Source organism: Pyxicephalus adspersus, chromosome 11, assembly GCF_032062135.1.
Source record: "Pyxicephalus adspersus chromosome 11, UCB_Pads_2.0, whole genome shotgun sequence".
NCBI lineage: Eukaryota > Metazoa > Chordata > Amphibia > Anura > Pyxicephalidae > Pyxicephalus > Pyxicephalus adspersus.
In genome coordinates this window covers 41671451-41685646 of record NC_092868.1, presented here as the reverse complement: position 1 = coordinate 41685646, position 14196 = coordinate 41671451, and the positions used below count along the sequence as shown (strand labels likewise).

Below are 14196 nucleotides of genomic sequence, written 5' to 3'. Positions count from 1 at the left end.
GTTATTGCACGGTAGCCGAATTTGACTAAATAGTACTGGATGTGGTCTAAATAGGTTAGAGAACATAGATCAGTACTTGCATCACAAATGAACATTTTTATGACATACAAATAAACCATTAACATTTTAGGTGCCCAATAGATAAAGTAAATAAAGTATTGACACACACACACATTATATATATATATATATATATATATATATATATATATTAGTACTTTATTTTGCTACCACGCAGTAACCCCTGAAGGAAACGCGTCAGGTCCACAAGCTGCACATACATCACTATGTTCATTACTGGACACACATCCTATTTTGTGTGTACATACTAGGTTCTATGTATGTCTGGCGCCAACCTGATTGGCCACTAACGGGATCTAGTGCATGATCCTGTATCATATGTCTATGTATTCTATGGGAATTAATCACTGAATACAGTTAAATATTTGCCAAAAAACCCCTCTGTTTTGTGTTTTTCCTATATATGCCTATTTAGGGTTGGTATTATTCCCTGTAAGGGAATTTGAATTGATAACTATTTAACATCTTTCCACGGTTACATTGTCTTATCCATATACAGTTCTGGATGCTGCAAATCCGAATTATGGAATTGCACTCCATATTGTAAAACAGAAGTCCTCTGTCAAAATGTGACACACCCTGAAGATAACTGAGTGTTTTTAATATTTATCATAGTAACATCAAAAATTTTGAGAGATTTGAAATTCCAAAAAAGGCAAGACTCAAAAAAAAGCAAATACAACGTATGAATAAGAGCGACTTTGACATGGGCCAAATTGTGATAGTTAAGTGATTGGGTCAGAGTATGTCCAAAACAGTAGGTTATGTAGGGTGTATTACCTACCAGAAGTCATCCTGGGGAAGGGCAAATGGGGCATGGCTCAAGGAGCCCCCAAAAGTTATTCTTTTTACACCTTTTGTGTGTATGTAAGAATGCTTACACCTCTGATCCAATATCACAAAAGAGCTACTGTAGCATAAACACAGTGCATGGCAGCATGCAACACATTAAGCAGTTCAGTTGCAGACCAGTAATGGACACGCGAGTGTCAGAACTTGACCAAGAAGCAAAATAAGATGGTGGCCTGCCCATTGTTTGCTACTAATAATGCAGACACCCTTGCGTGTCTCGTTTACTTGGAGAAGAGATGGCAGCAGGAGGCACTGTATGAAGAAAGGCCCAGAAGGAGCAGTGTGACTTGGGATTCACTGCTAACATCTTGGTGCAAGATACCCCAGGACACCTTTGGAGAACTTGTGAAATTGATGACCTGATTATCAGAACTGTTGTCAGCGCAAGGTGGGCATGTTTTTGCCTATTTAGTTTCACTATTAATTATTGTTTATTTTATACATGGATGCATAAACATTTATTCCGGTTTCTTTACTTTTTACATGGTAATCCTGACACTTCCTGTCCTAGGACTGTATTGTATCTTTGGAGGAGCAGCAATGTCACCCATTGGATTTCTGTCATCCTCCCCCCTCCTCTTCCTTTAACCGCCTTGTGCATTATCTCTGTCATTTTCAGCAACAGAAATCGGACATTTGTACAAGGCTTTAAACTTTTGAATTGTGAGATCTAGCAGAAGCAGCTATTTTGTAGTGCTGCCAACAGGAACGCTAATTGGTATATAAAATAAAACATTTAGAATATATAACTACATACCGAAACATTTTTTGTACAGCACTTCTCAATTCTCAATCTGGCAGGTCATTATTGCCGAAAGTGATAGGCGATTCCTGTTTGCCAGGATAACCAGCAATTCCAGCTTTTCCTGCACTTGTCCAGGAATGAATGAACTTCCATGTGCCTGCGCAGGACTTACGTCCTACTAACCCAGCCATGGTTCATGGCCTAGGTTCATATCGAGGAAGAAACAAAAGAACTAAACGGTCATGTCCTGCGACTGAACAGGGACAGGTGAAAATAGCAGTTTAGTTCCCCTTTAACAATAGGAAATTAATAAAAGCAGCACGGAGGCTTAGCGGTTAGCACTCTGGCCTTTGCAGCACTAGGTCCCAGGTTCGAATCTCGGCCAGGACACTATCAGCATGGAGTTTGCAGGTCCCCCCCGTGTCTGCGTAGGTTTCCTCCGGTTACTACGGTTTCTTTCCACATTCCAAAAAACATGCAGTTAGGTTAATTGGCTTCGCCCCAAAATTGACCTAAGACTGTATTAAAGACATATGACTATGGTAGAGACATTAAATTCCGAGCCCCTTTGAGGGACAGCTGTACAGCGCTGCGTAATTTGATGGTGATATATATATATATATATATATATATACACACATATATATATACTGTGTAATAATAATTAAAAAGTATGTCTACAGATCATCCGATCCACAAACGTTGGGAAAAAAAGATGCTACAAAAGTCAGGAAGAGCCATCTCATAGAACACAGTTGTATAAAAGGATGTTTGTGTTCTGTGTGGAAGCAGTGGTCCCTCTGTAAAGGTCTAGCATGGCTGCTACCGATGGAGAGATAGAGCTCTTCATTTGGCACGATCTTTGCAGATTTATAGGTCTCTGAGCAGGGAACTTGGTGGACCTCCGCAAACAGACTGCTGCTTCCAAGCACATAGAGTTCCTTCCCTGCAGCATGCTGGAAGGGGTATTGTAACCAGGCTATGGCTGCTTTCTAAAGAAAACTTTAGAACATTAAAATTAATTTGGACTTTACACCCACCAGTGAGTGCCCCAAACAAAAATACCAGTTGGCGGTAGAAATGGCATTACTTCTTAAATTCAATACTAGCAAATTAGAAGCTCATACACACTCAGTCCAGTAAACCATTTGAAGACGTTATAGACATAAAAAGAATAGTTATAAAATTGAAGAGGCATTTGCAGAGTCAACTTGTGATTTGCATACATCAACTGATGAAACCAAGTAATCAAAATCTGATTTAACTTATTCAGGGGTATTGAACATTTACAATTTAACTAAAGATGCAATATATAACGAACATGCCAAATGTGCCTGCTACATAAATCTATTTTCTCTTCGGCTATAATATTATTACAAATTCCATGTCTTAAAATCAAGTCTTAAGACTTCATGAAATTACACCACCACAGGTAAGCCATAAATTTTGTTCATGTGACAGTCTGTATGGGGAATGTTTGGAAGGCAGCTCTGCATTGCACTAGACTTAGCCTGCTAACACAGAGATCCGCCATGTCTACCGATCCTCACTGACTGCAGACAGCCAACACCTGCAGAAAATGCTCCCAGATCATCTCATCAGCACCATCTAGTGACAGAAAACAAAGAGCTGCACCAAAAGAAAGTCTCTATATTGCAACCCTGCTTTGATGCCACCGGAAAAAAGAAGGTGTGATAATGCTCTGATAGAAGCATCCATTCTGTATACTAGTGATCCAGTAAAAGAGCAGACAGGCTTTGCCGTCTTAAATCTAACGAAAGTTAGGGAGGAACTACTTCCATCAGAGCTTAATCATACTGGTCTCGTGTTCGCTGGGGGCTGGGTGCCATTCTAAAGGTATACACCTTTAGAATGGCACATAAGGGATGACTCAAATACAAGTAATGTTGTTACAGGGTAAAATCAAATAGTTTGGGGTCAAGTTAATCGCTTAAACTTTTTGATGTGCTTTTTCGTACAGGAGATTATATATACACACACACATATACATACATACACACACACACACACACACACACACACAAGCCCCCATGTGACATGTCTGGACCACATATCACACGGGCAGGAAGAAACATTGGCCTATTTGTTACAGCTCTGAGCTAGTACAGCACTGTCTTTGATTCTGGCAGCTAAATGAAGTGTCAAGGAAGCAAATGAAAGGTAAATATGTTTTGTTTAAAAGATAGAGAATATTATAGCAAATCTACCTCTAAATGTCTGACAGAGCAAGCTATCAGTCACAAGCCTCTTTTTTACATAAACCTTCTGCAAAAACTGCCTGATGTCATGCAACCTTTTCCTGGAATACCATGGGGCCAAAGATGAAATGGTGAAGTGCAGGAGAGGACCATACAGCAGGAAAGAATACCACGTATATGTTTTTGTCAAGACACAGTCCTATTACCTGCAGACAGGGTTTACCTTGTATACAGTCAAGGTGACCTAATCACACAACATAAATATATTTGTATTTACACTTTAACACACGTCAATATTTGTTTGAACCTTTGTTGTTACAGCTACATTTTTATGTAAAAAAAAAAAAAAAACACAAGAATTGTCCACTAGAACACAATCAGACTTCTTACAAAGGTAAAGTTCACAAACTATAGAGTTGTAATGCATTGTAGAAACCTATCCAGAACTTACTGTTGCTGTCACTTTATCCCAGTCTGAAACAAAGGCACGGAAACCTTCTCCAAACACAGTTCCTGCAGTCCTATATTAAAAAAAAAATTACTGTTAGTGCTCAAGCCAAAATTATATATGTCAAAAATTCTAAGAAAAGATTACAGACTGTTGATCCAGGGAACATCTGATTGCCTCATGGAATCAGGAAGGATTTTTTCCCTTGTTGGAGCAAATTGTACCAGGGTTTCTTTTCCCTCCCCTGGACCGACTATGTCCATGGGGTTTTATATCTTAGATATGTTTATTTCCCTAGTGGTTGAACTTGATGGACTTACTATGTAACAACTCTTTTGCTAACCTGAAAATTAAAAATTTATTCACACTGTAGTGGCATCAAAAAGTAGCAGAATCTCTAGTATTCAACATTTGTAATTTAAACGACACTTAATTTTTTCAGCTGGTAGGATTTTCTTAACCTAGCAATTAATTTACACTTACAATGGTTTTGTACATCATGGTAAACCATCTTCTGATCTTTTGATTGTCTCTCATCTTTTCCCAGAAGATGGCAAATTAATTTGAAGTCAAATTAAAGGAATTCCCTGTAGGAAGGTTTTTTTTATCCTTCCTAAAGAAGGCTGTAAATATCTTTTCTTAAGCTCTTGTTGCAGAGAATTCTCCCTTTTTTTCTGCAATGCTGGGACTTTTCAGATGGTGATTATAATGAAAGACACTACTACTTAGAATAATGCATTCCATAACCATATATTTCTACATACTTGATAGATTCCAGAACGGTCTGACGATGTTCTGCAGCTTTTAGGCGAATTTGTTCCCTTATGATGTCAGCATTTTCACGTTCTACTTTGGCACGAGCTCGAGCCTCTGCCTCTATCCGAAGCATCTCATTCTTATGTCTCAGCTCCATCTCGTGCTCCACCGTAGCTGGACAAGAATTAAAAAAAAAAATGTGAAACATGTGCAGAGAGGAATAGCCACACTCACTTTCAGGTTAATACCATTTTTGCAGTGTTTACTATTTGGCTGGATAGCATTCATTTGCAGTGTGAAAAAAAAAGGTACAGGTTCATCTAACAGACCTCCGCTTCTTATAATTTACTTTTATAATTCCCCACCAACCTGTTCAGATTGTGAGCCTCTTTGAGGGAGAGCTAGTGACATGTCTATGAAATTTATAGAGTGCTGAGTAATATGTCAGCAGTATATAAATACTGTGTAATAATAATAACTTGTCTGCTGGAGCAAAGTGAGCAGTTCCTAAATAGGCTTCAAGGCAGCCAAAATGTTCACTAGTTTGTTTAGAATACAGATCCTAAAGCTGCCTTCAGCCTTCCATTTACCTTGCTCAGCAGTACAAATGTATCTCCTGTGTTGAAATTGGTCTTGTTACTGCACACTATAGAGTTCTTCCATTATGAATTAGAACCTGCTGCAGAAAGTCAAAAAATTTTTGCCTTATTTCCCTACATCTAGCATCATTCAGCTTTTTTCTCCCCCAGCTTTCAAGCCATTGCTATACCCCCCTTTCATTCATTGAATTTCTGCCTGTTGTACTTTAAGAGGCACAACAAACTAATGAGATTATTACTGTGTGTAAATCAAGATGAAAAAATTAAAAACTTTTAACTTGATAACATGGGAGAGGGGATCAGGGAAGGCAAAATGTATACAGATTAAACTTCAGCTTTCATCATTTGTGGCCTTATTTTGTTTATATAGTGCTGTGAATGATTAGAACCTCTTTATTTTTTTTTTAGTACTATCCGTGACTCTGTGACCCAATGGGTTTGTTTTCCCTCAACACCCAGAAAGAAAGTTAAGAAATGCAGAATTTTGTCAGCAAGACAAGGAGGTAAGGTTATCATTTAATGGGGACAACACCCTCTCCTCATTACCTCGCCGCATAGCCTCTTGCTTCTGAACAGACTCTTCTTGTTTGCGCAAGTTTTCTTCATTAAGTTGTTGCTGTAAAATAAAAAGCAATAATATTAGTGTAACAACTGCAGAAGCTTAACCAACAAATGCAAAGAGCTGGCCATAAATACAAGGCTGCAATTTGCTGCACAGAAGAATAATTCTGCTTCTTTGCTTTAGATTTAAACATAGACTGTAAAAGCAATCTATAAGGTTCTCTGGCTGCTAAACAAAAATGTTGCATTTAGCACACGTTTATACATCAACCAAGCCCAGCACACAATGGCTGTGTTTGATAAATGATGTACTCGAAACTTTACCTGTGTGCGAGGATCACGTCACCCCTTAATATTAGAACATTAATCCTAAATATCTCCAGCTCTGAGAAGTTCCAGGAATTTTAATAAACATAACAGAATTAATAATTACATAAACCAAGTTGCATTTTGATTAATAAAGTCCTTTCATTAGAAGAAGTACTTGGTATATTCCCATAATTCCACTTTCACATCTCAATAACAGTTACTGTGACAGATGAGCAATCATAGAAAGAGATCAATAAACCAATTCCATTTTTTGCCCCAATTTAATTCTCTTCCTAAAGATTTACTGGCAAAACCTCATTCATGAGGACAGTGTATGTTATCATAGAAATAGAAGGATAATAGAAGAAATAGAATATTCAAGGCCACCATGCAAATTGTATGGCATTATGCACAATACAAGACAAAGGCTAATACCGCCCCTTAGTGGCCAGTGAGAGTCACATACCACAAATACCTATCAGTCATTTCTTGATAATTGGAGGGCAAAAGAAAGTATTACAACCTTGCTGCGTTTTTTAAAATAAAGGTCAGAGACAGCGAATTACACCTGACTGGTTGTATGACTTTTATTGTTAAAACAGAAAGTTTGTTTTATTGTACACACACACACATCAAAATAGAGATAGCCCTATTTTTAACCCCAAAAAACATTGATAACTTAATACATATTTACATACCATATATACTTTCATTTAAAGTATGTACCTGTTGCCGTAACTGGTCCTCATATCGCTGCCTTGCCAGTTTATCTTGGTATTGAGCTCTCTGGAAAATTGTTAGAAATAAAGAAAATTAAACCTGATATTTCCACTGAATTATATGTTAGAGGAAACAATGTAGATGCACAATAAAAAAACACCAAAAACTGACCCATAAAATTTGCAAAGGGGGTTGGGTTTTACATATAGGGACACCTATGTGCAATTTCTATGGGCACCATTTATAAAACAGGGATTCGGACTTTCTTTTAACCTTTGTGGGAGTCCTCCAGCTCTATGTGTTTCAATGGCAGTAACTCCCACGTCAGAATGTCAGATTCCCGGCTTTATAAATAGAGCCCTACCGCAACCTATAACGTCGGCCTGGAACTCCACAACATGTTTGACACTCAAAATACCTATTGCAAGTATGGCTGAATAGAACAGTATTAAGATCCTGACACTGTGGTATATAGGTACCCATATGCAATGCAAAAACTGTTCTACTTCACTTTGGTCCAATGTGAAAGATGCAGTTATGTGAAAGGGACCACTAATGGTGGACATGTGCCTTTAAATGAGCCTTCCAGAAACAAATCTTATTGTATATGAATAGGCCCCAGATACCTTGATGTATTTGTGACACTAGAAATCAGTATCTTTTCAGTACCTCCAGGTTTTATGATATTATGCTCCTTGTACCTGGATACACTACATCAATATTTTGGTTTGGAAGGCCAAATAGAGTGATGAGCTAAAGAACAGGTAGGTACATATGGAAGAAAAGAATTAAAGCTAACTCTGGCACAAAGGATACCCTATACAGCAGTACACCTTACCACAACCTGACATCTATATGTCCGTTGTTATAGATGTTGGAGCATTGACCCTAACAGCGATAACAGATTTTACAGCAAGGGGACTGAACACCCCAGAAGGCTGCCTACACGTGAGCTCACCTACTACTAGCAGTTTTGTGCAATGATACCGAACAGGCTTCCCTTCTTGTTTTTTGCAGGACGGAGGCTTGATAGGGGGGTGGTTTGCATGACTTGCAGAAGAAGTCTTTTGCTAAACACAACTGAGCAACATCTTGTAACTTTTTAATGACCAACACAAAACTCTACAGTTGTTTCTTTTTGCATAATAAAGCACAGCTTGCTCCAAAAGTTAATAAATGTCTAGACTCTATAAAGATTTTTTTTTTGCTTTGTTTGTGATTAACCCATAGTGAGGATTTTATACAGTAACTGACACCATGCTGCCTAATAATATGTTGAGACAAACATCTGTCCTAATTGCATTTAATAAAATAATTTACCTGTTCCAACTTACATACAACTTCAACTTAAGAACAAACCTACAGTCCCTATCTTGTATGTAACCCGGGGACTACCTGTAGTTTCTAGTTGCCAAGCAGTCTGCTGCTACGATGATGCCACTATAGATGTTTAAAAGAAGGCAGTGAAGTTCTCTACTCTTGGTATGACCCATACCACATTCACATTGCCAGCCTGCAGCTCACTCCCAAGAGCCATCAGGATGATTACATATGCAGGCTGATGACAGCTAAAGTCTTGTAGAAGATATTGCTGGGGTTTGTGAAGTCAAAATGATACACAGACGCAGCAAACATTTGCACACAGAAATGGCAGAGAACAGTCCTCATCAGCCAATCTGACTGCATTACTGTCCAATCTATTGCTTAAAGCTGACTGATGGGTTATTGGACACATTAGCTAACCATGTTATATCAGCAGTGAATGCTGATCTTTGGTTTACTTGCATTGGTGATGCCAATATAAACACCTACTATATGTGTCGCCAGTTCTCATAAAAGTACAAACTCACTATCAACTTACAGCTTGATTCTGCTTTGTCTCCTCATTTAAGGTTTTCCTTCTCTCGTCTGCTTGAACTCGAATCTGTTCATTCTTCAGTTGTTCTAAGGCAGCATCATATTCCTAAATTGAAAACACGATAGTTTAAAAGGAGGAAAATAATGAGGTACACAAAAAAAATACTAATGACAAGTAAAAGGAGGTGCAAAACAAACATGTCAATTTAAAATTTTGCTAAAAACTTATGCATTCTCTGTTTGTAATTTGTAGGTGAACAATAGGTGAGAATAATATAAAGCAGTTGCAGAACGACCATATTTATAAGGGTCTGCAGAAATATACAGATAGGCAGCATTGAAAATCCTAAATAAGCACAACTGCTATCATCTAAAAGGATGGAAAACAAACGCTGGGGTTATTTGGTCGCAAGAAGAGTCCATTTAAAGTGGGCTGAGAGATCACCGAGATTGTGCAAGATGCCTCACCTGACCTGGTTGTTATTACAGCTTGTCTGGTTGGTGTTCTGATGCTCTACCTTTAATACTTTCCGAATCCCTGACCCAGTACACAACTTAGCTGTCAACATTTTTTTGGCATGGTTGTTTCTGGCCTAAGTCTGACACTACTGAAAGCAAAAATCAGCTCTACATCCAGGCAATTAGAATTCTATAGTATACATTTAGTGATTGCAGCTTATATCATCGCTTATTGGTAGTTTTATTTTATTGAGTTAGTTCCCCAGCGCTCTACATTTATCTTGTCATCCTTATAAAAAGTAACAGGTTCGAATCTCACCCATGACACTATCTACATGGAGTTTGCAGGTTCTCCCTGTGTCTGTGTGGGTTTCCTCCTACATCCTAAAAACATGCAGTTACAGTAATTGGCATCCCCCCAGTATTAAAGACAAATGACTGTGGTAGGGACATTACATTGTGAGCCTCTTTAAGGGACAGCTAGTGACATGACTATGGACTTCGTACAGTGCTGCGTAATATGATGGCGTTATTTAAATACTGTGTAATAATAATGGTTGGCAATGTTTTTGTGGTGGTTTCTCCCTGCCTAAAGATATGGTGCCACTCCACATTTAAAGCAGGCTTACCGAGTAATGTGAAAGGGAGCCGAGACCCGAGTGTGTCACAATCGAGAGAACATAAAGGCTGGATGGAAACAGAGAGGGCACATATGCCGAGGACCTGGGCGGTGCATGTCAGAGCTGATGGAGCAGGTAAATGTGTCTGGAAATAAGATGTTGGTACTGGTTCCCAGGAACAGTTTTTTGAGTGTGTGTAGGGGGGGATCATGAAGCATTTAAAGTGTAACTAAAGTCTCGCTTTCAAAATTTGTGATTCAGGCAGGCGGTCACAGCAGAAAGACAGGTGAAGTCACTTCTGCAATAACAGCTCTTCACTGTCTGATCGCTGCTCGGCTGGCAAATGTTAGTCAGTGGGTCTACTCTGTTTCCCCTGAAAATAAGACCTAGCATGATTTTTCCATATTTTTTAGGATATTTGAAATATAACCCCTACCCTGAAAATAAGCTACAATATATAAATACATGGACAAGAGGTACATATTTAAGGAAAGTGCTATTGCTAGACATGAGAAATTGGGGCCAATAGTTCTTAAGGAAATGGAGTTACAAGAAATTCTAGAAGGAATTCAGGGTTAGGTGAGTTATGATGATGTTCCTGAGGATGATGACATGACTGTGTTTCAATAAATGTTTATTTTTTGTTCAAGAATAAATGTCGATTGTTGTTCATGAAAAAAATAAGACATCCCTGGAAAATAAGCCCTAGTGAATTTCTGGAGCAAAAATTTATAAAAGACAATTGTAATTTCAGGGAAACATGGTAGTTCTGCTTTAGGGCTTTAGTCTCAATGTAAGCAATAAGAATCAATAACACATAAAATGAACAAAATAAGAGACCAACATTTATGCAGATTTATGCTTTAAATTCGATTTTAACATTGGATAACCTTTATTTTAGCTTGTTGTTCCAGATGAAGCGTCTCCTCTTGCATCTTAGCAAGCTGTAGTGCTTCTTTGGCATGACCTGGAAAACAAAAAGGCATGAAACTTAAATCAAGTAGATCATGTAAATCATATTATCATTAGTACAATGTATGCTGCTTTAGAAGGTTGCTGCTTTAGAAGTTATTCAAACTCTTGTCCACAAAGGTCCCGGCTGAATAAAAAATATAATACAGAATGCTATGGATGATTATAGCAACAACCATGACTGACTTTAATTGTAAAGGAACCAGGTGCAGCGTCCTTATTTTACAAAAGCCAGTTGTGCTCTTATTACAAATCTGTTCCCAGCTCAGACAAGTGACCTCAATGCTCACATGACCTGCAAGTGTAGGCAAAAAGATTCCAGACCAGAATGACTGATGCAACTATGGCTCAATACCCTGACATCTCTCATACTGCACCAACAAAGAAGAACGTTGGGCAAGGATTACACAAAACATGACAGCGATCAGATATAGATCAGACCTTGGCACTGTTTACATGATCAGCAGATGCAGAAACAGGAGAAAAGTATATTTTATAGATAAAGCTTTAAATTCCTGAGGATTCATGTTTCAATCTGTGAAATTCATCATTTTTGTTCTGATCACATTCACACGGCTGAGAAAAAGCCAAAATCTTACAGGAATAGGAGAAATCTTCCTCTTCCACTGGCACTTAAAAAGAGATTTGGAGCAATTTTCTCTCATTTCCTGTTGTCTATGGCATAGGAAGTGAAGAGAAATCTGCCCAATAGGACACAGCTTGCAAGAAAAATACAATGACAATAAAGAAGGGATTGAAACTTTTCCTAAGATATCCAGTAATCTAATTAAAGACAACTTGTCACGTGTGCACTGAAGAATGGTACAGGAATGAAAGTCTTTATTATAAAAGTGAAGCTAATAAAACATTGAATATCCATCAGTGATTCTTAACCAGGATTCCTCCAGAGGTTACTAGGGGTTCCTTGATCAATGAGCAGTGTGTGCCTCTCAGGTCAGTTTTATTAGATACCAATGATCTGTATGGGTGACATTCTTCCCAATTGCCAGCAATGTAAGAGACATTTCTCCTACTGACCCCCACACTAATGTACTATATAAATCATAGCCAGGGTTCCCTGAAGACCTCAATAATATTTCAGAGGTTCCTTCAAGGTAAAAAGATTGAGAAACTTGGATATATATGTATGCCATGTTCAAATGTTTTGTAAGGCGGGTGGGAAAAAAGTGTAGGTGGATGGCAGCCGCTGTATTGTGACCCAACTCAACAGCAACCACCCAAAAACAGCCAGGTGTACTGAAAAGTGCTGGGTGGTGCACCTGGCTAAAAAGGGCTGGGGAGATCACTGTGTATGTGTGTATATATATATCCCGCCCCAATTATTTCCCAGGTTAATTGACACCATGACACTTCGGCAGCATACACATTCCATGCACTGTGGTGACATTCATTCTCAATGTCATCCTAATGCACCCTTCTGGCAGACGTGTTGCAGCACAGAGAAATGTCTCAATAAACTAATCACTAAAATGCGTGGACAGAAATGCTACAACCCCTTTTTTGGTGCATTCTGCATGCCATTAAAACAAATAGGTCACCCTATCACACTGCAATAATGTGATGGGGCTCTGAATTCCCCTTTGCCTGACCCTGGACCTCCAGCTGCAATGTCTGGGGAGGGGGGTAGTTGCTGCTCTGTCATCAGGATGAATACATTGTATACAGAAATGATTCTTGTCCCTGACAGTTGGATTCTGGGATGACAGCAGCACTGTTACCCCATAATATTAGACTTACAGTGCTGGAGAGGTAAGTGGCTGTGCGACTTTTCTGCAAAGGATCAGATAGGTCTGAGGGTTTATTCACAAATCTTTTAGTAAAACATATGCTGCAGTGTTACCATGGCATGCTCATCCTCTAAGTTACCTAATGACTGGGCCCCTTTAAAGATTTTACTTAACATAAAAGGTAGACAACCCTTTTATGTTAAGTAAAAATTCTGTGTTTTTTTTTAACAAGGGTGCAGCGCAGCTGCCCCCTCCTTATTGTCGATCGCCTAGGCGATTGAGAATGAATAGAAGCGCAAAGGCTCTTGGGTGCTTCTTCTGCGCATGCATGCGCAGTGAGATTGGCAAGTTTTTTTCCCCAACTACGTCACCCGATCTCGCGCCTGGGTCGGGTAAGAAGTTGGGTATCGTAGTAGGAAGATCCATGAAGAAGAGGTGAAGATGGCAGCGCCTGGAGCGCTGGCCTGAAGACGGATACCATGACAACACGGGGTGTGATTTTTTTTTTTTGTTTTGTTTTGGACGTTTTTGAGTTTAGTTTCTCCTGAACATTTGAATGTAAACGCAGAGGAATGACGTATTTCTGATGCTTACTGGCATGTAATGATTTGTATTTTACTTTTGCCAACTCCAGAAGAGTCAGTTCCCTAACACAGCCACTTCTCACCTTGCTTGTCATTGGTCACTTCTTTCCTGGGAGGGTCCGTGCTGGCCCAGCTCCTACACCCCTGGTAAAGATTGGGAATTCTAGTATGGGGGGCCCATGCTAGTACACATGAGCAGTGACATGTGAAGTATGGCTGCTCCTGTATGACACATTATTAATCTCTATAGCTGAGGGTTAGAGAATGGCAGTGGAAACTGAGGTGCCAATGTGATGTGCAGGGAATGGGGGTGACTCAGTGAAGGGCACTGTGCCCCTGCAGATACTCACGTGACTGGTCCAGTTCCCTAGCAGCCTTAGCTGCTCTCTCCAGGCCGGTGGGGTCAAAGTTGCTCCATTTGTCCTTGGGCTTGTTCTTGTCCCCGTCCCCATCTCCTCCAGGCGGAGGCACTGGAAGGCCAGGCACCTGTGGGGGCACCGGCTGGCCCTTGTTGTAGCCGAATAACCAGGACATGGCAGAGAAGAATGAACCTTGCGTCCCCCGGTCACAGATCTACCAACACACGTGCTGCTATGCGCATGCGCACTCTCCACCTGACAAGGTCACATTCTGAAAGAACCCTTCGTTTGATGACGTCACGGAGAT

The 14196-nt window shown here is 39.5% G+C and overlaps 1 protein-coding gene across 1 annotated transcript in view; it reads right to left on the bottom strand.

The window, feature by feature from the left end:
- LOC140340694 (ATPase family AAA domain-containing protein 3-B) overlaps window positions 1-14138 on the bottom strand; it is a 44790-nt gene extending 30652 nt beyond the window's left edge. The window contains exons 1-7 of the mRNA XM_072426045.1: window positions 13881-14138; window positions 11117-11193; window positions 9152-9253; window positions 7297-7356; window positions 6247-6316; window positions 5110-5275; window positions 4349-4418 (exon numbers count right to left, since the gene is read on the bottom strand). Of these exons, the coding sequence (XP_072282146.1) occupies window positions 4349-4418; window positions 5110-5275; window positions 6247-6316; window positions 7297-7356; window positions 9152-9253; window positions 11117-11193; window positions 13881-14064 (729 nt within the window). The 5' untranslated portion in view covers window positions 14065-14138. The remainder of the gene's footprint in view (window positions 1-4348; window positions 4419-5109; window positions 5276-6246; window positions 6317-7296; window positions 7357-9151; window positions 9254-11116; window positions 11194-13880) is intronic.
- Window positions 14139-14196: the final 58 nt, after the last annotated feature.